At 37.0% G+C, this 25,669-nt stretch overlaps 1 protein-coding gene across 2 annotated transcripts in view; it reads left to right on the top strand.

The window, feature by feature from the left end:
- The first annotated feature begins 8,327 nt into the window (after nucleotides 1-8,327).
- parla (presenilin associated, rhomboid-like a) overlaps nucleotides 8,328-25,669 on the top strand; it is a 27,096-nt gene continuing 9,754 nt past the window's right edge. Inside the window, exons 1-10 of one of the 2 annotated variants that reach the window (XM_067454385.1) lie at nucleotides 8,331-8,841; nucleotides 9,154-9,322; nucleotides 9,784-9,897; nucleotides 9,987-10,116; nucleotides 14,240-14,335; nucleotides 16,234-16,383; nucleotides 16,481-16,551; nucleotides 19,614-19,715; nucleotides 19,808-19,905; nucleotides 23,061-25,599. In XM_067454385.1, coding sequence (XP_067310486.1) covers nucleotides 8,762-8,841; nucleotides 9,154-9,322; nucleotides 9,784-9,897; nucleotides 9,987-10,116; nucleotides 14,240-14,335; nucleotides 16,234-16,383; nucleotides 16,481-16,551; nucleotides 19,614-19,715; nucleotides 19,808-19,905; nucleotides 23,061-23,190 — 1,140 coding nt within the window. In that variant the 5' untranslated portion in view covers nucleotides 8,331-8,761 and the 3' untranslated portion in view covers nucleotides 23,191-25,599. Of the gene's footprint in view, nucleotides 8,842-9,153; nucleotides 9,323-9,783; nucleotides 9,898-9,986; nucleotides 10,117-14,239; nucleotides 14,336-16,233; nucleotides 16,384-16,480; nucleotides 16,552-19,613; nucleotides 19,716-19,807; nucleotides 19,906-23,060; nucleotides 25,600-25,669 lie in introns of those variants that run through there. The other variant, XM_067454386.1, reaches the window with a different exon arrangement.

Genomic DNA, 25,669 nt, shown 5'->3' with positions numbered 1-25,669 from the left:
TTTTTTTTTTTTTTTTTACAATCATGCAATCTCTTGGGTTGGTTTAGGGTAGTGGGGTTGGGGGTTCATATGCATAATACGCCATAAAGTGCGTATCATATGCACGTGAAAAACAGCGTATCATATGCACGCCAAAATGAGTTTTGGCGTATACATTCCACGACATTGCACACTTGTACTATTTATACACATTTTTCGTGAGATCTGGCTGAGGGACCAAATGTCCCCAAGGATAGTAAAACCTGAGATCACCTATATTGGTGAGCCTTTTCAAAAGGCTTGTGTGTGTGTGTGTGTGTGTGTGTGTGTGTGTGTGTGTGTGTGTGTGTGTGTGTGTGTGTGTGTGTGTGTGTGTGTGTTTGTTTGTGCGTGCGTGCGTGCGTGCGTGCGTGCGTGTGTGTGTGTGTGTGAGATAAAGGCATATCTGCGGAAGTAGTATCTCGTTCACAGATTGTTTGTGTACTGTGCATATGTGTGTATGAGTGGATGTGTCAGTATCACACTCTTGATGTTTTAGTTTGTCACCCTTTTACTGCTGTTTACTTGTTTTCAGCATTTTGGCCGAATTTTTGTGTTTTTGACGATTTCCCATTAATTTCATATGGTCGGTCAAACAATTAATTTGAGAAGGGGTTCAATCTTCAACTGGCTGGGAGGAGCCGCCACTGGGTGGTCATGTGACCTGTCAGTGGGTGGTGGGAGCTGCCAGTCTCATTCTGGGTGGTCACGTGATCTGCCGCTGGGCTGGCTGGTGGCTGCCAGTCTCTCAGCCGTTGCTGAGCTATGAGTATAAAATGTTCTCTTTCACTCTCGCTGCATGGAAATACAATATTTTAATATCATAAATATACTCTTAGGAATCTATTATTTTGTATGATTGATGATTTAGACTGGTTTCTCACTAATAAGGCAGTCAAATGTGCGTGATCATGACTGGGTGCTGACGCTTGACTGGCCACGTCCAACCAGCGGCTGTCGAGCTACGAGTATAACGCGTTCTCTATCACTGAAACTACAATGAAATACATACTTTTATTATTGTGAATATAATCTTAAGAATCCATTATTGTGAATGATAGACGTTTTAGACGGGTTTCTCACTAATAAGGCAGTCAAATGTGTGTGATCATGACTGGGTGCTTAATGACGCTTGACTGGCCACGTCCAACCAGCCGCTGTCGAGCTACGAGTAGATAACGCCTTCTCTATCACTGAAACTACAATGAAATACATACTTTTATGATTGTGAATATAATCTTAGGAATCCATTATTGTGAATGATAGACGTTTTAGACTGGTTTCTCACTAATAAGGCAGTCAAATGTGCGTGATCATGACTGGGTGCTTAATGACGCTTGACTGGCCACGTCCAACCAGCCGCTGTCGAGCTACGAGTATAACGCGTTCTTTATCACTGAAACTACAATGAAAAACATACTTTTATGATTGTGAATATAATCTTAGGAATCCATTATTGTGAATGATAGACGTTTTAGACTGGTTTCTCACTAATAAGGCAGTCAAATGTGCGTGATCATGACTGGGTGCTTAATGACGCTTGACTGGCCACGTCCAACCAGCGGCTGTCGAGCTACGAGTATAACGCGTTCTCTATCACTGAAACTACAATGAAAAACATACTTTAATGATTGTGAATATAATCGTAGGAATCTATTATTGTGAATGATAGACGTTTTATACGGGTTTCTCACTAATAAGGCAGTCAAATGTGATCATGACTGGGTGCTTAACAAAGCTTGACTGGCCACGTCCAACCAGCCGCTGTCGAGCGAAACATTCGTTTTAAAGGGGAATTTCCAAATATTTAATTTGTCTGTTTTAATGCGGGTCACTATTTTATATCATCTGTATTAATCATTTTCTTAACAAACGTTAGCCTATATAGGCTATGCAAGTTTTTTTTAATGGCTATATTTTATTGTTGTTTAATTATTTTCATAAAAAGGCTAATAACGAGAGAAAAAAATCGTTTTTTAAAGTATAATTAAAAAGGAAATTGTGAGTTAGGCAATATCATATGAATGCTATTTTCCACAACAAAATGTTACAGGTCAAAGTAGTCTTTCTTTCTTTCTTTCTTTCTTTCTTTCTTTCTTTCTTTCCATTTATATATATATATATATATATATATATATATATATATATATATATATATATATATATATATATATATATATAATATATATATATATATATTTTTTTTTTTTTTCTCACACATTTCATATTTTTGCAATTCAAATATTATTTTTAGAACACAAATCTAAAAATCTCATTACATTATTTGGGCAATTGTGATTATAGCAGGGGCGTAGCTTGGGGGGGGGGGGAGTGACGATTCTAAGGGCCCATGCACTTTTGGGGCTTCCAGAGATCATTTTTATTAGTAGTAACAGTACTAGTAGTAATTAAATATAAATTGTAAATGTAAAAAATCTACCAGAGTAAAAAAAAAAAAAAAAGATGTCTTATTTCTGCATTTCTGGCAAAAAATTTCTCCCCCCATTTAGGCTAGTATGGCTACTGCATGGTTCGGTGCTGTTCTGCGTTGGTGATCAAAACCGAGGCTACAGCGATAGATAGTCTATTCAATAGGTTTTTCACCACTGAAAATAAAAAGAATGTAGAACATCAAATAATCTAAAAAAAAAAATAATAAAAGAAAATAAAACGTTCCGCGGGCTTTGTTCACAGCTGCTGAGCGCGAATTCCAGCACAACGCTTCAGTTAACGGTCACAAAGTGCAAGATTAGATGTGTAAGTTAATTAACTAAACAGCTGTGACAGAGGTTAAACAAGCGACAGAAACAATCAGTTTGCAAAGACTGTGTAAACCAAGGCTCAGCTTTGAGAAGGGAAATATGCAGGGGATATACACAACCGGTCAAAAGTTTGAGAAGGGTAAGATGTTTTTGTAAAAAGTATCTTCTGCTCACCAAGGCTACATTTATTTGATCCAAAATACAGCAAAAACATTATTAGTGTAATATTTTTAGAATGTTAAATATATTTTTTTCTAGTTGAATAGGCCAACAAATATATTTAAATTATTGTGATCAAAGCTGAATTTATCCTCATTACTCCAGTCTAACGATACATAATCATTCAGAAATCATTCTAATATGAGGATTTGAAGGATTCCACAAACATTTATGACTATTATCAGTGCTGAAAACAGTTTTCTCAGGATAATTTAATGAATAGAAAGTTCAAAAGAACAGCATTTATCTAAAATATAAAGCTTTTGCAACATTAATAATGTCTATAATCTCACTTAATCATTTTAATGCATCCTTGCTGAATAAATCATTAATTCATTTATTTAAGTTCTTTCTCAAAAATAATAATAATAATTAATCAAATAATCCAAAAATCAAAATCATTAATGCTTCTTGAGCAGTGAATCATCATATGAGAATTATTAGTGAAGGATCATGTGACACTGAAGACTGGAGTAATGATGATAAACTCAGCTTTGATCACAGGAATAAATTATATATTCCCATACTAGAGAAGTTATTTTACATTTGAATAATATTTCACAATATTATAGCTTTTTTTGTATTTTAATAACATAAATGCTGCATTAGTGAGCAGAAGAGACTTATTTAAAAGCATTTTTAAAAATCCTTACCATTCTCAAACTTTTGTTTGAGTAGTGTATAATTAATGGGCTGACAATGATTTTGGATCGCTATAGGTTGGCCTGTAGCCTATGTTTAGGGGGCCCAACCTCATATTCTTTCATATGAAATACATTATTTTATTATTGTGAATATAATCTTAGGAATATGTTCTTTTGTATAATAAACGTTTGAGAGGGGTTTCTCACTATTAAAGCAGTCAACGCGTTATGGGCCTTTCACACAGAACGCGGCAACGGCACCGCTGCGTTATAGCCTCGTAGCTCGACAGCGGCTGGTTGGACAGTCAAGCGTCATTAAGCACCCAGTCATGATCACGCTCATTTGACTGCCTTATTAGTGAGAAACCCGTCTAAAACGTCTATCATTCACAATAATGGATTCCTAAGATTATATTCACAATCATAAAAGTATGTTTTTCATTGTAGTTTCAGTGATAGAGAACGCGTTATAGGCTACTCGTAGCTCGACAGCGGCTGGTTGGACGTGGCCAGTCAGCCGTCATTAAGCACCCAGTCATGATCACACACATTTGACTGCCTTATTAGTGAGAAACCAGTCTAAAACGTCTATCATTTAACTAAATGGATTCCTAAGATTATATTCACAATCATAAAAGTATGTTTTTCATTGTAGTTTCAGTGATAGAGAACGCGTTATAGGCTACTCGTAGCTCGACAGCGGCTGGTTGGATGTGGCCAGTCAAGCGTCATTAAGCACCCAGTCATGATCACACACATTTGACTGCCTTATTAGTGAGAAACCAGTCTAAATCATCAATCATATAAAATAATAGATTCCTAAGATTATATTCACAATCATAAAAGTATGTATTTCATTGTAGTTTCAGTGATAGAGAACGCGTTATACTCGACAGCGGCTGGTTGGACGCAGTCAAGCGTCATTAAGCACCCAGTCATGATCACGCACATTTGACTGCCTTATTAGTGAGAAACCAGTCTAAAACGTCTATCATTCAAAAAAATGGATTCCTAAGATTATATTCACAATCATAAAAGTATGTTTTTCATTGTAGTTTCAGTGATAGAGAACGCGTTATACTCGTAGCTCGACAGCGGCTGGTTGGACGTGGCCAGTCAAGCGTCAGCACCCAGTCATGATCACGCTCATTTGACTGCCTTATTAGTGAGAAACCCGTCTAAATCATCAATCATACAAAATAATAGATTCCTAAGATTATATTCACAATCATAAAAGTATGTATTTCATTGTAGTTTCAGTGATAGAGAACGCGTTATACTCGACAGCGGCTGGTTGGACGTGGCCAGTCAAGCGTCATTAAGCACCCAGTCATGATCACGCTCATTTGACTGCCTTATTAGTGAGAAACCCGTCTAAAACGTCTATCATTCACAATAATGGATTCTTAAGATTATATTCACAATAATAAAAGTATGTTTTTCATTGTAGTTTCAGTGATAGAGAACGCGTTATACTCGACAGCGGCTGGTTGGACGTGGCCAGTCAAGCGTCAGCACCCAGTCATGATCACGCTCATTTGACTGCCTTATTAGTGAGAAACCCGTCTAAAACGTCTATCATTCACAATAATAGATTCCTAAGAGTATATTTTTGATATTAAAATATTGTATTTCCATGCAGCGAGAGTGAAAGAGAACATGTTATACTCATAGCTCAGCAGCGGCTGAGAGACTGGCAGCCACCAGCAGATCACGTGACCACCCAGAATGAGACTGGCAGCTCCCACCACCCACTGACAGGTCACATGACCACCCAGTGGCGGCTCCTCCCAGCCAGTTGAAGATTGAACCCCTGCTGATTAATTTCCTATGGTCAGTCGGACTGAAGTCAATGAACCCTTTTTTTTCTCTTTTTTTTACGACCAATTAGCATGCTCGAATGAACCATCTTTTTGCGTGTTTACATACCAATGCTTGTTTTTCTTTTTTGTAAACAAACTAATTGAATGGTGCCATCAAAATTACAAATTCAATTTTAACGTAGGCCTATAGAAAATAAGAAACATTAGGAAACCATGGTGTATTTTTAAACCCAGTTTTCTCACCATGGTGTATTAGTGGTATTAGTAGTAGTAGTACAGTACTAGTATTAGTATTAGTAGTAGTAGTAGTAGTAGTAGTAGTAGTGTTGTAGTCCTCGAGATCGGTCTTGGTCTCGAGACCGGTCTCGAGACCACTTTTTAAAGGTCTTGGTCTCGTCTCGGTATCGACCGCATTTTTACTCGGTCTCGTCTCGGTCTCGGGCAAAGATGACTCGGGATTTTGTCTCAAGACCGGTCAAGACCACAGCTGAAGGCATATAAATTGCAGAGAACTCCACTCTGCGCGCACTCTCTCTGTCTTCAAAATAAGCACATAAGCTCTCTCTCATACTTCACATATTAATCCAAATCAAAAGTTCAGAAAACCGAATCTATGTTGAACGCTGCGCGTTCGGACAACTGTTTTAAAGTACCGCTCGGTGTGAATTGCACTCAAAAAACGTCAAAAAGCTAAACAGCTGACATAAATCATACATTAAATAAACAGGAAACAATTTCTATCCAGTTATGAAGTGTTTTCTGTGTGACAAACCTTCCGCGATGTTCTAACAGCCGTGATTCACACACAACGGCTCTGCTAATGTCCGATTCACGACCAAATGACTCATTTGAACCGAATCATTTTAACGACGGTAATCAGAACTGATCTGTTCAACAATGAACTGAACGAATCAGTTTAATAATTTACTCAGAACATCTCAGAAATGAGAACGCAAGTGTGCTTACCCAATTTAGCAAGAGTGGAGAGTAAGATTTATTAGTTTTAACTATCCACAGTATTTCAGCTTATGTATGTTGAATGTGTAGTAAAATAAATAGTCTAAAATCATTTAGTTTCGACTGGAGTGAGGTGAAAACAGAACAAAGTTGTTTGTTAGCTAGCTGATCATTTTATTAAATTGTAAATGGCAGAAAATTTGGCTATTTTTTAACTGTTAATGCTATTTCTAATATTGATATGATTATATACCAAAACAATTCAACCTGTTGGAACAAAAAAAAACATCAAGATAAGAGATCATACATAATATGAGATATAAACATAAGATAATAAAAAATGATTGCTTCATTGCATTTAAAAAAAGTGTGTGAGTGTGAGTGAGTGTGTGTGTGTGTGTGTGTGTGTGTGTGTGTGTGTGTGTGTGTGTGTGTGTGTGTGTGTGTGTGTGTGTTAGCCACCACCAAAGACCATTTTTGACCCAGGAAAAACCCTGCACATGTGAGATATTTGTTAAATCAAACTGTAGTTAATCAAAAAAATGCAAGTACAGGGTTTCTTTTCCTTGTTGTTGCACAATAAAGCTGCACAATAACATTTTCAATTTGAAAAATGAAAAATATTTTCATATATACAATAATTTGCTTAAGCAGCATACTAATGCATATCTGTATGATACATATTCCACCTCCTGTTATTCACATTTATTTAACATATAATGGACTGTGTCTGAGATTAATACCTCATCCAGATTAGCATTCTTAAAAGATTAATTCCCACAAAGCTGCAATGCCTTTTGATTATTTGATCAAAACTTCTCTCATGGTACACTTTCACACCCACACATACGAGAGAAGTGCCAATCATATGCATATTCCACATTTTATCATAAGTGTGGGGACATGCACTGGTCTTGGTCTTGACTCGGTCTCGGCCTGTCTTGGTCTTAGTCTTGACTCGGTCTCGGCCCTTCAAAGTCTTGGTCTTGACTCGGTCTCGGCCCTTCAAAGTCTTGGTCTTGTCTTGGTCTCGGTTAAGGTGGTCTTGACTACAACACTAAGTAGTAGTACATTTGCTGATTAGTTAAGTGATACATAAATGTTCAACTGAATAAGTAGAAGTTGGAAGACAAAAATACTTTGTATTTTAATACTTTGTAGTTTAGTATAGTTTAGTTTATTGATTTATATAGCCCATTTAAAACAACCAAGGTTGTCATCAAAGTGCCGTACATTGAAACAAACTCGAAACAGAATTACACATTAGATACACATTGATGGTACATGGGAAAGCATTTACACCATCAGTTAAAACATAAAGAATATAAATTAGTTTTTAAGGATGCTTTAACAGTAGCAACAGAGGGGGAAGATCTAATAGGCTACTAAGAGGAAGACGGTTCCGTCGAGGAGCCACTAAAGAGAAAGCCCGGTCACCTTAGTCTCATAACGAGCGAGGAATAGAAAATAGAAGTTGATTCGAAGAGCGTAGGCATCTTGAGTTATTGTGAATAACAAGAAGATCACTAATGTACTGAGGTGCAAGCCCATGCAGGGCTTTAAAAACAAAAAGCTAAATATTTAAATCAATCCGTGACCTAACCAGTAGCCATGAAGAGGCTAGCATAGGAGTGTTGTGCTGATGCTTTTTAGTGCCAGTTAGTAGTCTGGCTGCTGCATTCTGAACCATTTGCAAACGATTAGCCTACAGCTGAATTAGGCAAACCCAGGTACAGCGAATTACAATAGTCCAGCTTCGAGGTGATAAATGCTGGTAGGCTAAATTGTACAGGTAAATTGTTACCTGTTGAGGCAGAGTAAAGTAAGTATTGGGGCATATAGTCCTTCATCTAGTCAAGACTGAAGAGCTTCGGTGTTGAGATACAGCTCTGGAAAAATAAGAGACAATTTAACATGGATTTCTGAAAGTTAAGTTGTCTCTTAATTTTATTCCAGAGGTGTATATGGTCTGCGCAGACATGACGCAGCTACAGCGTCCTTGAAAAGCTCGGGTTGTTAGCCGAACGAGTGCTGCAGTGCAATGAACGAATTGCTGTCTGAGACGACTCGTTGTTCCCGAGTCATATTAAAGATTCGTTCAAAATGAACGATTCGTTCATGAACGACACAGTGCAATCCATTGATTCTGCTGGTTTTTAAGGTTTTAATACATTTGGTTTGGGTAGTAGTGTGATCTTTGAACATTACGTTTATGTAAGTCAAGCTTTAAAGTGAGCTGCCTACGGATTGTGCCACGTGATTCTTGACGCTGCGAAAACAACAACGTTACAACGCATTACAAAACATTGTCTCGACAGTGCATCTGCAAACCAGGGGCATGGCATGGAGGGGTTGCTTCATGAAATGGGTCAAAATAAACTTGACAAATGCACAATTCCTGTCTCCAAAAAGCTCGAGGTAACTACCTTGCATGTCGTGCATGTAACTTAGTTGTCACGCTGTGCTAAGAAAGAGATATCAAGGGTTAATTAGTTATCATACACCTCCAATGTTGCACAGTTAGATGACTGTAGTAGTTGTTTTACTCGAGCTTTTAAGTGGTTTATGTACATGTATGTTGTTCTATACTAAGTGTTGTTGTGACTTACTCACTAGATAGCATATAGCTTCTTGGCAAACTTAAGGTCAAATTGCTGCATTTAATGTTATTGGAAAATTACATTAAGGTCATGGGAAAAGTACTGAAAACATATCAATTCTGCTTGGTAGATTAACCAGCCAGCAAAGATGTGGCTTCAAGAAAGCTCAGAGACAAACAGAGAAAAAAACAGGTCTGCAAGAGGAGACTGATGCTGGTCCAAAGCAACCTACACCTTCTGTGCCGCTGACACCCAGAAAACCAGACAGACTCCTCGGGCCCCTGGTGTTCACAGTGGGGGTAGGTCTTTCTTCTTACCGCCAGGGTCCCACGATCATGAAAAACCTGAAGTGTTATGATTACAATTTAAACTAAAATTGTCACTTTTCGGTTTGCATGGAAATTAGTAAAATCCTAAATGGTGATTAGAAGTTTTCATTCTCTACTTGTGTAGTTTAAAACATGCATGTGATTTGGTCTGTAAAGTGTCTCATTGGAAAACACTTGCACACTTAATGATTACTAAATAATCATAATACTCAAAATATGGCTTACAAATTATACTGGACATTATCAAATAATGGCCAGTATTCTATGAATTTCTTTAGAAGCCATTTTACAGAGATCTAATTTATTGACTCCTGTGACAATTTTTGTCAAAACATGTGAGAATCTCATTATGGAGATGAGAGCTATTGATTATTCATCTGATTATTCATATGGTTATTGTTTCTGTAGAGGCTGTTCTAACACCATTTCAGATTACAGGCTGCTCCTTTGGTACGGCTGCCATCTTGCAGTATGAATCAGTAAAGTCACGAGTGCAAATGGCCATGGAGGAGGCCAAAGATGAGAAGCTGGATAAACTCAGAGAGGTATCAGTGTAGAAGAGCAACAGAACAATTTTATAAGACCAGAAAAATTACTAGTCATGTTCATCATACAGCGGTTGCATTCTGTTCAGGGTCATAACCAAACATACTGGCATAACTGGTGGAATCAGCTGTCACACTTCCAGAAGCAGGTGATTCTTGTCATGTCGGTGGTCGATGATTGGTGGAGTGGGCTCAGTGAAGGACAAAAGATGGTCACAGGTCAGTTCTACTTTTCACTTTTTTTTAGCCCTGGTTTAGCAGGGTTAGCATTGCTTTTGCGCTGTTGTCCCTGCATTGTGGTACCAAACTTGCACAGTGGGATACGATGCAGTGTTAGAATGTTACGACTAGATGCTTAGCAACCAACAACCAATAGTGTGCCTAATATTCATATGCTTTAGACAGCCACAGAAACACTGTGCATTGTATAAACAGTAGATCAGCCAGGGCTGTAGGCAGGGTTTTATAATAAGGTCCCAAATGTGAGCTAGTTATCTAGTTAGGCTTCCTCCGAGAAGAAAAAAATTCTTAGATCACATATGTGAAAAAAATGGGATAACAATAGCTTTAAAATCAGTGGGCAGTAGAATATTTTTTAATACCTCATCTCCACCACACTTTCTTTTTCTCTCATGCTCCTTAGCTTGGCTTGTATCTTCCCCTCATAAAGCTAAGCTTTGACTGATAGTCTTTTCATTTTTGTCTGTCAGTGAAGAAAGACATAGGTTTAACTAATATTTATAGGTTTTATGAATCGTGTTTTTTAGGTTAATTTAGGTAACTAAAGCCCTATTCGGATGCTAATTGTTTCACGTGGGGTCGTAAGGTATTTTCATTATTTACAGGGGCTAGTCTGTGATTTTATTGCCGTCTGAATCCAGAATGTCAGTGTTTTTCTCCCACCACCCGCTTAAAAATCCTTGGCCGAATTACCTAGTGTTTTTTGACAAACACCAAGGTCGTGTGGTAATTTAATTGCTGTCTGAAACCACGTTTTCAAAAAAATATTGCTTCAAAATTAACTGTTTATATACTTTTTGACCACAGCTGAGCACTTTATCGTTACGTTTCCCTGTAATTTGGATGCATTTTAAAGATCTAGCCTACACTTTTATTATTGAAATGCTGGAAAGTATTCCACTCAAAAGAGAAAGAAAAAAACATCAAAACGTAAACATTTAAAATTTCTGCCGTTATTATGCCAGTAATTAACATTATATAGGTTAAATTTGCAGCATTGTATTAACTTATTTCCGCTCATTTTCACATTTTTAAAATGTCATCTTCCTTTTTTTAACCAGATTTAAATAATTAAATAATTAATAATTTCCTATTATTAAAATGAAATATAATTTTATTCTTATTCCAAGCAATCATTCGGACAGTCATTCGACTGACCGCCATCCGAATGCACAAGTTTTATCATTTACGAGGTGGCATGCAAATTCATTTTTACGGACGTCAGCATGAGAAACAATTACAGTCCAAATAGGGCTTAAGTTATTTTACTGAAGGCTACTGGTAACTAAAGCCCTATTCGGACGGTAATTGTTTCTCATGTGGATGTCCGTAAAAATACATTTGCATGCCACCTCAGTGATAAAACTCATGCATTCGGATGGTGATTTATTCACAGTGGGGGAGCGAGTTTTGTGATCCTGCACACCTGGGAACACTGTGGTCAGTTGAATGATTGTCTCCAGTAAAAATGTTATATACTTAATAAGAATAATAAGAATACAATCATTTTTGATTTAATAATAGGAAATGATTAATTATTTAAATCTTCTGTTTAAAAATAGGAAGATGTCATTTTAAAATGTGGAAATGAGCAGAAATAAGTTAATACAATGCTGCAAATTTAACCTATATAATGCCAATTACTACCGTAATAAGTAATAACAGCTCACTTCAAATGTTTGTGTTTTTCTTCTCTTTCTCTTTTGAACTGTGATGAAAGATGATTCTTGTAAATACTTTTCAGCATTTCATTAATTAAAGGGTAGGCTTTAGATCTTTAAAATGCATCCAAATTACAGCGAAGCGCAACAATACGGTTCCGCAGTGGTCAAAAAAGGATATAAACAGTTCATTTTGAAGCAATCTTTTCTTAAACTCAGAGATGTGGATTCGGACGGCAATTAAATTACCACACAACCTTGGAGTTTGTCATAAAACAATAGTCGGCATGGGATTTTTATTTGGGTGGTGGGAGAAAAACACTGACATTCTGGATTCGGACGGCAATAAAATCACAGACTAGCCCCTGTAAATAATGAAAATACCTTACGACCCCATGAGAAACAATTGCCATCTGAATAGGGCTTAAATTAATACACAATATGTACACATTCATTATTAAACCTATGCCTAATATGATGGAAACAGTTTCGTTAATGTTTCTTGTCCCCTCACATTGATAGTTACTAATTATTACATTACATAAATCATGTAAATTTCTAATCTATTTTCTGTTCTATTTTCAATTCTAAATAGGGAAATTATACAAAAGTTTATTAGTTTGCCTGATCATTTTTGCTGGTCATTTAACATTTCTATTTTATTCTATCACTGTCAACGCAAATATGCAAATGAGGATGTTAACCCAGGTTTTAGGAATGTACAGTCTAAAACTTGCAGCACATGAATACCCAAGAGTTATTGTTATCCCCAGGGAAATGATAAGCATTGTAAAGCAAGATAACCAAGGGTTTTATACGGTGGCCGGGAAGTGCAAAACAACATTACAAAGTGTGAAACACTTTTACGAAGCTTGAGACAAATTTACATTTTGGAAAACAATTTTACCTATCATAAAACACAATTACAAGGGCAAAACGGCCAATGGAATTGTCACAATTCACCGGTGGAGAGCCCTCTGGTGGCTTTGGATTACCCTTTAATAAATACTGCGTTTGGATCTCCATCCCTTCTGTCTCAAAGCAGTTCGTTACAGGAATAGTGACTGCTGATTGGACAAGACTCTGAAAAGGAGAGTGGTGTTCAAATTGCTCAAATAATAAATAATATATTTTATTTATAACGCACTTTTCATTTAGAAGAATAAGGACAATAAGGACATTTTATTATGCAAAGGTCATAATAAAATAAAAATCGAACTCTAAGCCTACAATTAACTTGATTTTGGGTGGAGAAGCTGCGAACAGACAACTATAAATAGCATGTGTGTTGCTCGGATACGCACTGCTGCTGAACTTTTTTTTTTTTTTAAATTGCGAAAATTTGAGCTATTTGAACACATCATTTGAATTACTAATGATTCATTAAGGTTGTGATTTGCCGCCACCCACTGGTGGTTTTAGTTTCATATTTAACGTAGCCTATAATTTCATTTAAAAATAATTTCATATATAATTTTTAAATTAAATTATAGGCTACGTTAAATATGAAACTAAAACCACCAGTGGAGTGGCGGCAAAACACAACCATAATGAATCATTAGTAATTTAAACGATGTGTTCAAATAGCTCAAATTTTCGCCCAACAAATTGTTACAAAGCCACAGCAAATCGGCGGTGCATATCCGAGCAACACACATGCTATTTATAGTTGTCTGTTCGCAGCTTCTCCACCCAAAATCAAGTTAATTTTAGGCTACTGTTAGTTTAAATTTTATTTATTTTATTTTATTATGACCTTTGCACTTTGAGATTTTTCGGAATGAAAAGTATGTTATAAATATATTATTTATTATTTGAGCCCTTTGAACACTACTCTCCTTCTTATCAGAGTGGGTTCTTTAGTAATTTTGTCTGACCCAACCAGATAGTGGTAGGCAGATTTAAAATTAAGTTTTTCTCTCTCCATAATTGCACTAAATTACCCAGTAAAATAGACGGCTTTAACATTACACATGCACACGCAAATCAATTTTCTCCTGCCGCGGCTGTATAATTTCTGTGTCATGATTGACATATGTCTTGTCCAATCAGCGGACAGTATTCCATTCACCGTGTCACTTCCGATATGTGGTATATTCCCTTTCCGTTAAGAATTGGTCATTGTAAATTTGTTTTAGGACTGGTAAAATAGTTTTGCATCTTGTTAATTTGTTTTCTTAAATGTAAATTTGTTTCGTCCTTGGTAAAATTGTTTTGCCAATGTAATTGTGTTTCATGGTAGATAAAAATGTTTTCCAAAATGTAAATTTCTCAAGCTTCGTAAAAGTGTTTCACACTTGGTAATGTTGTTTTGCACTTCCCGGCCACCGTAGTTTTACGTTGACAGTTTCAGGTGTGCAAAGCCCTCTTCTGTACACCCAAACTAATGTCTGCTTTCTGCTTTTTACAAGTTCACAACCCATTATCATCTTGTTATTTAGGTATCCTAGCCCTAAATACTCTGGTTCTGTGTTGTTGGAGAATACCTTCAATGCAACGCTCCTTGGTCAAGTACTTCACATCTAACCCTGCCTCCAGTAAGTGAGTGCTGAGAGTTGTTCAATGTGGTTCACTGAGAAATTTCTTAAAGTGATTGTTCACCAAGAATGAAAATTAATTAATATGTTGGAAAATAAATTTGTCTGTACAATGAAAGTCACTGGGTTCCAGTGTTCTGGATCCTACTGCCTTTTATTGTTAGCAGTTCGGTCTGGACTTGAGCCGTAGACAGGGTTTTTCCTACATTGAAAATTTTTTGGCGGCCGCCAAAGCCTTATTTGATGAGTTATTGTGGTTCACTGAGAAATTTCTTAAAGTGATTGTTCACCAAGAATGAAAATTAATCATTTACACCTGTAAGACTTTGTTTCTTCTGCATAACACAAAAGAAGATATGTTGGAAAATAAATTTGTCTGTACAATGAAAGTCACTGGGTTCCAGTGTTCTGGATCCTACTGCCTTTTATTGTTAGCAGTTCGGTCTGGACTTGAGCCGTAGACAGGGTTTTTCCTACATTGAAAATTTTTTGGCGGCCGCCAAAGCCTTATTTGATGAGTTATTGTGATTTACAAATTGATATACATTACTAATGCACATGACAGGCTGCATGTTAACTAAGTAACTGAGAACGAGCAGAGAGCCCGCGTGCGCACTCTGTCTTCAAAACAATCACCGTCTGAGCTCTCACTCGCACATATAAATCAAAATCAACTGAACTGACACAATGGTAAAAGCTCGGAAGACTGACTCCATGCTTCACGTGGCGCATTCACACAATATTTTCTCTGAATTACTGCTGGATGTGAATTGTGCTCAAAAATCGCACCTCTTTTGACAGACGTTTTGCACACGCAGCTGACATAAACCATACTTTCTAATAAACTGAAAAATAACCTTATGAAGTTTTTTCTGTGATGACACAAACCTTTTGCTTTGTTTCAACAGTCTAGGTTCTCATATAATGTGTCCGCTATTGTCCGATTCGTTAACTAATAACTCATTTGAACCGATTCATTTTACTGAATTGATCTGTCCAACACTGAACTCATGAATCGGTGTGTAATCATTTACTCACAACCCCTCTGAAATGAGAATGCTATTTGTGTGTGTGTGTGTGCGCATGTGTGTGTGTTTGTGTGCACGTGTGTGTGTGCGCATGCGCGCATGCATGCGTGTGTGTGGATGACCATGTCTGGTCAGCCACCACCGAAGATGATTTCTGACCCAGGAATAACCCTGCTTAGAGGAGTAATTATGCCCGAACAGAAACGTTTCAGACCAATCAAATCGTCAGGGCTGGCTTTATACATTGATGGACAGATGAGCAACAGTAACGTAATCATCCACATCATCAAAGGTGCTTGGGTTGAATTTGTTCTAATGCTAAATGGAGAACTTGTTCGTATAAGCATTCACCTTTACTATTCTCCGGGGGAAAAAAATGCTGTTTGGGGGGTAAAATGTATGTTATTCGCATTCCTGGATATATAACACATTATTGAGGTCGCTTCAACCCATGGACATGGAAAACAACCCACGGGAAAACCGCAGACTTGGCAACACAGTACAGTTGAGTTCTGTTGACATTTGACAACTAATATGCATTGCTCTGTTGCTCTGATTGGTTGTAGGACTATCCAATTGAGGTCTTTCCTGGTTCGGTTGAAACACGCCCCATAATTACGGCCCAGTGGAGCAGTATGACGACTTTAGGCTATTTCATTGTATGGGCAAATATAATGGAACATTTCTTCAAAATATCTTTTGTGTTCCCCAGAAGAAGAAAAAAGTCTTGACAGCATTTTCATTTTGGGGTGAACTATTGCTTTAAGCGTATTTATTTTGACAGATACCATTGGTTTGTATCTAGCCACCTTTTCTGGTGAGATGTTCCTGTTTTGCCACCAACCTTCAGCCTGCTTTGTTTTATTTCAGAGACACGTTGCCTTCCCATGGTTCTCTCTTCCTTCAGCCATTACTCCATCATTCACATGTTGACCAACATGTATGTGCTATGGACCTTCTCTACTAGCATTGTCTCTCTGCTTGGGAGAGAGCAATTTTTGGCCCTTTATCTGTCTGGAGGTAATACTGATTGATTAATAAACACCAACAAAATATTATCTGTCTGTATTTAAGTACATACAGTTCTGGTCTAATTTGAAAGATGTATTTTCTTAAGGTGTTATCTCGACATTTGTTGGTTACGTGTTTAAGACAGCTACTGGTCGTCTGGGCCCTTCGCTTGGAGCGGTGAGTTTCCTGCATCAACAAGTATTAAAGGAATAGTTCGCTCAAGAAATGAAAATTCTGTCATTATTGGTTGCTTGGTTACAATATAAACATTCTTCCACATTTTTTAAAAACTTTTTGTTCAGCAGAAGAAATAAATTCCTACAGGTTTAGAACAACTTGAGTGTGAGTAAATAATGACAGAATTTTCATTTTTGGATGAACTATCTTTTTAAGTTTGAAATCCATTATAAATGAATAAATTGGATGCATATAAGTCAATGTATTCTCAAATCCACAATGTTAACAGCACCCATAGTGATTTTTGTTGCGTCCAGTGCAGGTGTTTTTACCAGAAAACATCTGCTGTTAATGAACTAATAACCATAACAATAACATAACATACATTAGCAAATGCACTTGCTATAATAAAAGCTCTTTTCTGCTTTGTACTTCTGCTTTTACTGCAGATATTGTAATAAAATGCTAACAATGCTCCTCATTTGTAAGTCACTTTGGATAAAAGCATTTGCTTAATTAATAGAAGCTACATGTACTGTAAATGTATGTTTAAAAAAAAAACTGGAGGGCCACATGTGTGCTAGGGGATCAGAGAAAAAAATATGTTACAGAATATTTAAGAGCTGTGAAAGTTAATTCTTTACCCTCCATTGATGAAATGTTCTGGCTTTCTGTGTTTTTACTGTTATACATTAGGGGTACTCTGGCACATCTTCTAAAAGAGTACAGAATCTCTGGATCAAAACACTGAAAAAGAAACCGAAACCAGCGATATAATATGTAATTTGTAAAAAAAAAATAAAAAAATAAAAAAATGTGATCAACATACAAACAGCATATAAATCGAAACAGCCTAATGTTAATTAATAAAATGTCGACCCAGTAAGTGGTATAAGATTATGCATGCTTTGGGGTGTTGATGAGCTTCATATATATTCTATATTTTGAATCCGATCCAGATGTAGCTTTTAACCAAAACACAATTTTCTTGTTTGTTTGTTGCTATTTTTGCTTGTTTGTTTTTTAATGAAACGGTACGTTAAGCTAGAGTAAAACTCTGCTTATTTTGAGGGGGGGTATACACAATATTGCCAAAAGTATAGAGGGAATGCATCGATGTCACTTTCCCGCTGGAACACGCCCCCTCACGCCGGCTTCACACTGCACGCGTAAGCAGGGCGTAGGCAGTGCTGAAGCAGCGCGTGTGTAAAGCAGTAGCAGCGCGCGCACTTTTTGCTTTTACACAGGCAGCGTTTGTCGCGCGCAGATGTCACGCGCAGTTGTGTACAGAGTACTCTATAATGGATAAGTTTGCATTTCTCTTTAATGTATTTGAAATGGAAATTTAAAAAGATTTATCATGAAGCTAACTTTATTTTAGTTTTTTTTTTTTTCCGTTTAGCCTAGTGTGAGTTTTTGATAGAAGAAAGGCCATCGCACTATATGTCCAAGAAAAGCACACTGCTAAAATGAGAAACTTCAGGAAATTGTCTTGAAATATTGGATAGGCATCAAATTTACATGCATTACCCATCATAAACCTCTTAAAGATAATTCATAAATGACTGTAATAACTAAGAGGAAACTTCTTGATGATATATTATAGGCTAAATGAGCAAATTATCTAAAAACGTTTTTTTTAAAAATGACAAAATAACGCACATCATAGTCTATCTACATTTCTATACTGTATGTGTGCTATATTAATGTGTGTATATTCTATTTACCTATCCATAGTTGTTCGTTCGTGAGACAACGAAAGATTTTCAAAAACACTTTAAAATGACTTACCATCAGCACCAAGAGCCACTCACGCTCACCAACTTCGCCCCATGCTTTTTCCTTCACTTACAAGTCTTTATAAAGCAAATTGTGTGGATCATAGAGAACTGTGAGCTTCTCAACCTTCACGATGAGATGAGTGTCGTGTCATGCACTCTGAAGAACACTGCCTGTAACACCACGTGCTTTTGTTTATCGTTATAGTTATAATATATACATATAGTTATAATATATACATAATTTAATTAATATTTACTGGCATACATTATTTAAAATTAGTTTTGTAGTTCAGGCAAAAACTTATGGCAGTGACTTGTCATATGGTGACTGAGAAACACACGGAACACTTCACTAAATTATTTCATGGTTAAATGTGTTATTTTTCATGTTAATCAGTTTAATTTTGATCAGAACAATGTACTGTGGCTTTAATTCATCGTGAGCAGCGCGTCTTAAATAGAGCCGGCCCCGAAACGATCGCGGCACTGATGCTTCTGCTCTTCTCCTGCAACGCGCCGCTGCGCTGCCTCTGCTGCCGGTGTGAATGCACTCATCTGTTAACATGAGCGCCGAAAAAAATACGCGCTGCTTACGCCCTGCTTTCGTGTGCAGTGTGAAGCCGGCGTCAGCCCGGGCTGAGTGGCAGAAGAGCAGTTGCGTGACTGGAGTTAATGGGGCTTGATTTTATACACCTTTGGCCTTGGCAGTGATTGGTACACCTGCATTCAGTGATTTGGAGGGGTGTCCCAATACTTTTGGCAATATAGTGTATATTCCCCTCAAAATATGCAGATTTCTTTTTAAATGTTAAAAATAATTGCAATTTGTATCACAAATGTATAGATGTACAAAATATACAGTTGTTGTAATTATTAATATTATTAATAATATATCATAGTTAATATTAAACACTGTTAGTGTTTCAGTGCTATAAAACCCCCTTTAAAGGTGCCCTAGAATGAAAAATTGAATAAACCTTGCCATAGTGAAATAATAAGAGTTCAGTACATGGACATCACATACTGTGAGTCTCAAACACCATTGCCTGCTTCATATGTAAATGTTGTGCATGAAAAACACCACGGAAAAATAAGTGATTCTCAACATAATGCCAACCGTGACGCAATCGTTGGGGATCATTAATATGTCGCCCCCAACATTTGCATATGTCCGAACATGTAAGCCACATGCCCTCTATGTAGATATCAGAGAACAATTTAACATATTGTTTCAACTTATTCTAGGGCACCTTAAAGTGAGTATTGATTTGTGTCTTGCAGTCAGGGGCCGTCATGACGGTACTGGCAGCAGTCTGCACCAAGATTCCTGAAGCTAAGCTGGGCATTGTCTTGCTTCCTATGGTCAGCTTCACTGCAGGAAACGTAAGTGTAAAATAATTCAGGTATATCTTGTTCTTTTGTATGTGTAGCGTGTGATACTACTATAGCAGTAATGTTTTTTTCATATGTTCTAGGCTTTAAAAGCTCTTGTTGCTTTGGATACAGCTGGTCTTCTTTTGGGCTGGAGGTTTTTTGATCATGCAGCCCATCTTGGTGGAGCTTTGTTTGGAATGTGAGTGCTTCATTGTTTTTTCCCACCACTGATTTGAACATGTTCATTATTTCACAACAGTGCCTTTTTAGGAGATGTAGTGATCTCCACATTTTTCTTTAGATGTTATCAGCTTGCTTCCTGAATTGAATTAAAGACCTCATGAAATCAAAATTAGTCAGAAACCGTGGTTTACAGTGAATTTTGAACAGCTTGTTAGGCATTATACAGAGCGTAAGCCCTAAACTCCTTTACCTGTTCTAAATTCACTGTTTACCACAGGGCTTACTGCTTTTATTCAATGATTATTCCACATACATGGCAAGATTTCGTAAAATAAACACACAGACACAAGAATGTTTTGCTATTAAAAAATAAATATTATTATTCCACCAAGCAATGTAGCTCTTCAGATGCAACACACAGATGCAGTGGCACAGGACTAATGATGTGATGGTGGCACAGGTTTGTGTTTGTAGAATAATTTACGAGTGCTTCAAATGCGGCTCAACCAATCAAAATCAAGGACCGGAGCAATCTGTTTTTTAATTGGAATTTTGTCACAAGATAGTCCAGCTTTTAACCATCTGTATGCTAGAGCAGTGGTTTGCAATCCTGCTCCTAGGGACCCACTCTGGTAATTTTGAATATGTTTCAATACAAATATTTTTGTTCAATCAAATGTTCTATGGATTAAAAAAAGGAGGAGCCCCTCCCAAACTTTAATGTTTCAATATAAGGAAAATAGTTGAACTCATCAAGTGATTTCCATAAGGTGTTTTGGCATTTGGACTTTGTTAGGTTCTCTCTCACCTTTTTCCTTAAAAGGGGTGAAGAACTGAGAAATCAACTTTCAATTGAGACTTTGATATAAAAAGTTCATCATGATATAAGAATGTCCTGTAGGTTTCGGAGCTGAAAACGTCCTTGTTTGTTAAAGAAAAGCTTGTATTGACACCAGGCTATTGGTGTAACGATTCGCACGTTTTCTCGATGTATCTATGACAAATCCACATCGATCTTGAAACGTGTATTTTGAATCGTAAATCGTTCATTTCGGACAATTCTCGATGTAAAATGCTATGTATCAGATGAATTGCGATTAAATAACAATTCAGTGCTTTAAAATAAACATCTGATTATTTGTTCTACATGTGTGGATTAATAGAGACGTTGTGCTGCGTCATCCGCTCCCTCACAGTCACAACTCTCCTTCACAGACAGTGCTGAGCTCTTTACCGCCTTCACTGGGTTGCGCTCGCACTCCATACTAGCTCATTTATATAAAATAAAATACTGAAGTTTCACGGAAATGGGTCATACCTGAGCATTTGAAATACAACCCTACTTATTCAAGGATGCACATTTATTGCATGGACAGAGCAAACACATTGTAAGTGTCTAAAATGCATACGCACTGTTCTAAAGAATTATACATGAAGTTTTACTTAATATCGTTTAACTGAATATACGAAGCAAACTGCTACATTAACAACACTAAAATAAGCACGTGCGGTTTATCTATCAATAAAGTAAAGTGTGTAAATAGTTCATTAAATATTTAATCTTTGTTAACATTAGTTAATAAAAATCCAGCTGTTCATGGTTTGTTCATGTTAGTTCATATGTGCATTAACTAATGTTACCAAGATTTTAATAATGCATTAGTAAATGGTAAAATTAATATTAACAAAGATAAATGCACGCTTTATAAGTGAAGTTCATGTCAACTAATGAACCTTATTGTAAAGTATTACTGGGTTTGTTGCCCACTCTCTGACCTCTAAAGGCTGTTGTGTAATTCACACCCTGCCTAAGACACATTAGGGGAAGCATTTCAATAATTCTATCTATACATATAAGAAAATGCATAATCAAATCGAATTAATCGAATCGTATCAAATTGTAATGTAAATTGTCTTGAATCGAATCGTTCTAAATTAGCAAAAATCGTTCTTGAATCAAAAACGTATGAATCCTAAATCGAATTGATTCGCTGCCTACCCAAAGATTCACAGCCCTACACCAGGCCCTTAAAAACAAGAGACCATTGACGTCATAGAATGCAGAAATGCCTCCTCAACAGATAAATATGTACTCCTGCATCTGTGGCCACTCCACACGACTCATGCAGCTTAACGGACAACGCTACCAAGCATTAAACATGCCGAAGATAGCACGATATTGCTGTGCCTGGTTGCAGAAGAACACAGTCCCTTGAACTTTATTTTTAATGAAGTTCCAGCTCACGTGCTTAAGACATGTTTGCATGTTTGTTTGCTTCAATTCAATGCGGAATTGTTGGTAAACAAGACAGGTCAAGCTTGATTTCCAGACATATTGAGATTAAAACACAATACTGTGCCTTCTATATTGGATCTGACAGGAATGGTGCAACACACATCATGTTTTTATATGTGAAAGTATTGCATTGTTACAGATTGTTTTGATTATGTGTACGTGTCTAATAGAACATACCTTATAGCACGCTGTCACAGGCTAGAGAATCCTTTATTTGTATGTCCATTGCCATTCGGGATCAGACTCAGACATGTATGGGCTAGGGCTCGCAAAGCCCAACATCACGGGGCTGTGTTTTCCAGATGTGCTACCAAAATGTAAGCTTGTCGGCAGGCCAGTGAATCTTAGTGAAATAACATTCCTTCCTTGACCTGCGATGTTTACTCTCTTGACTTGATATTTGAAGGGCGGTTTGCACTTATATCCACCGGTCGGGTGGGCCAAGTTAAATAAATAAATAAATAATTCTAATCAATCGCGTTTCGATGCGAGATAAATCATTGTGTTTGTTTGACAAAGACATTTTGCGAGCCCTGTTTGAGAATCATTCCGGTTTCCACTTTCAAAACAATCACTCACGTGACCTGACAGGGGAACAGAAGCTCATTAAATATGCAAATCTTATCCAATCCTAGCCGTGGGCGTTTACTTCCAAGTCTACAGTGCGACACGCCCATAAAAGTAGAGTGTGCAGGAGAGAGCCTTAAAACCACGGTAAAAATAGCCTATTTAGATGATAGATTATATTCAATATTCATTATTCTTATTTATTTAAATACACGCAAACGTCATAAATTGACCTCAGACAACAGTATAATTTTTTTTTAAGAGCCAGTTCATGACATCTTTAATTTCCTTTCCTCCCTTTCTTTTAGGTGGTACATTATGTATGGTAATGAAATTATCTGGAGGAAGCGTGAGCCACTGGTAAAATTCTGGCATGAATTAACAAACAAGCCAACCGGCAGACCCCGACCAGGTGGAGGAGGTCGTGGTCAAGTTTAGGATTATTCATCTACCTCAAAATCACTGGACCCGCTTATTTCTGAAACAGAAATTTAAAGTACAAACATATGTCTATCCCTTCAACTTCAAGACTGTCGTCCTTTAAAAGGCAAAAAGGTTGTAAGAATAAGCTTATAAAAAGAACCCTCATCACGTTTCGTAGCAGCACTATTGTTTGAGGACAAACTCATTGATCTCCTCTACATGTAGCTTAGTATTTTTGTTTATAGTGAAGTTTGAGATCATATAAAAAATCTTGGATTCAAAATGTAATGTAAAACCTGGAAATAAGCAACGTTTTGTGATTTTGAAAAAATGTAAAACAATGACCAGCAGCTTTATTATATAAAATGAATCTGAAATATTTTAGGTTATGCACTATTACATGGTCACTAATCAAATAAACAAATTTCTGACATTAAGCATGTTAACTAGTCTGTACAAGATATCGGATTATCTGAGAATGAATGTTCCAAAAGAGAATCTGACTTCCTTTGAAGTATAAGTCAGATGTTCTTTGGAACATTCTAAAATATCAAGTCTTAAGCTCCGTTTCCACCTAAATTACCCGGAACAATTTGTACCAGGAACTTTTTTACAGGAACTTTTCTCCCCCCCGGACCTGCAACTGTCTGCATTTCCACCGCGATCTAAAAAGATTAGGCAAATTAGTCCGGTGATGTAGGACTGCGCGTGACTGCTCCTCCAAGTCAGTGACGGACAGTAATCATTTTTGCGGTCGCAAATGATATTTTATGATTATGATATTTTTTGTACCGATTGAAAGATTTAGTGGACTGTTTACATGAGATGTTATCTAAACCGATCTGGTGTTTACATGTGATGAATTTCAATCGCAATCATTTTGTCACATGCAGTTTGTCTGCTGCATCAAAAATGTCCACACTGTTTTCTGCACCAGCTGGAATATGTTAACTTTAGCCATAGCAACTCTTAACGGCCACCAGGCCAGTATACAGTATTTTTTAAGCTATTTATTTGTTGTAAAGTGTAATAATCATCTCAGAAAAAAAAAATCTTCTGTCAGGTGCAGTTAAAGTAAAAACTGCCTGGGGCAATATACGCTGTGTCATTATTCCAACATTTAAGTTACCCCTCAGAAAAATTAGCTTTCCTCTCTTGTCAACATGAGCATGACACGCGCTGTCACGTCATGTAGAAATCGGTCAGGTCGTTTACATGGTGAAAAATAGACTGTAAAAAAATGAATAACTAGTATGGAAGAGATTCAAGCTGTGCTGCTTTTGCTGGTTATCTGTAGGTTTACTTAAGAGGAAATTAACAATGACAGAAAAGAGCACTAATATGGAGATTCAGCAGAATGCAGCATATTCAGAAAGCTTGTAAAGCTAGATTTAAAATGACAATGTATATTATTATCAGCTATTATGGACATTGCACGTGAGATGGCTAAGATGAACGCGCGCCATCAGACAGAGAGCAAGACTGATATTTACTGAACGTAGACCGAACCTTGCAAAAGACTTTTAAAAATGCCGGTTGAAATAAAATGCTGCGTGAGCTAAACCAATCAGCATGTTCAGCGCCTATGTCCCGCCCTCGAAAGTTCCTGAACTTTGAAAAAGTACTACCTCGTGAGCAGGGCCGTTTGGAGGGGGAAATATTTACCCGGAACTTTGTTTAGACCCTGGTTCCTGCAGTCACAACACACAGAGTACCACCCCAAAGTTCCTGGTTCCTGGGTAAAGTTCCTGTGGTGGAAACGCGGCTTAATGTGAAATTCAAACCCAGGGCATCTACAGTCAAACCAAAATTTATTCAGACACTTACAACATTTTCTCACATTTTCACAATTTATTCGCTATAGTTTAGAAAATGGTAATAAAATATGACAGAATCTCAGAGTTAAACTGTATCAGAACAAATTCATATTGATAATGTCAGATAACTTTGATAGAAAGGTATGTAATGGATTACAATCAACCAATCAGCTCTTATCTGTTAAATTTCAGTACACAATTAGTACCAATTTTGGTCAACCTATTACCAATCGAGGCTTAATTTTGTTCAGTCCGTGGTGTAAAAGGTTGCATTAGCAAAAACACCTAATGCTTAGTTCACACTGCCTAATTTTATCCTCTATTTTGACTCGCCGACAGGTTTTTCAAAATTGCTGACAAATGCCCGACATCATAGGCAATTCGGTGCACGTGAGTGACAATCACGTGTGAATGATCAAAGACGCGATTAAAGAGAATAGCTGACGAGTCGCCCAATTGCGTAGGTTTGGTCTCAGCTTTGGTGGGGACATCCCATCAGGTTTGCTTAGATTATATAGTCTATTATTTGTTATGTTACTGTTAATGCTACATAGTTTATTAATATGTCTATTAATTTATGAGGCTCTTCAGTTCAAATTATCCAGTACCAAAAGAAGAATAAAACAAAATACTCTTTAATTTCCAAGTTCATAAATGATTTTCAAAATTGATTTGGA

This window comes from Pseudorasbora parva, chromosome 9 (assembly GCF_024679245.1).
Source record: "Pseudorasbora parva isolate DD20220531a chromosome 9, ASM2467924v1, whole genome shotgun sequence".
Lineage (NCBI taxonomy): Eukaryota > Metazoa > Chordata > Actinopteri > Cypriniformes > Gobionidae > Pseudorasbora > Pseudorasbora parva.
This window is presented reverse-complemented; position numbering and strand designations above follow the sequence as displayed.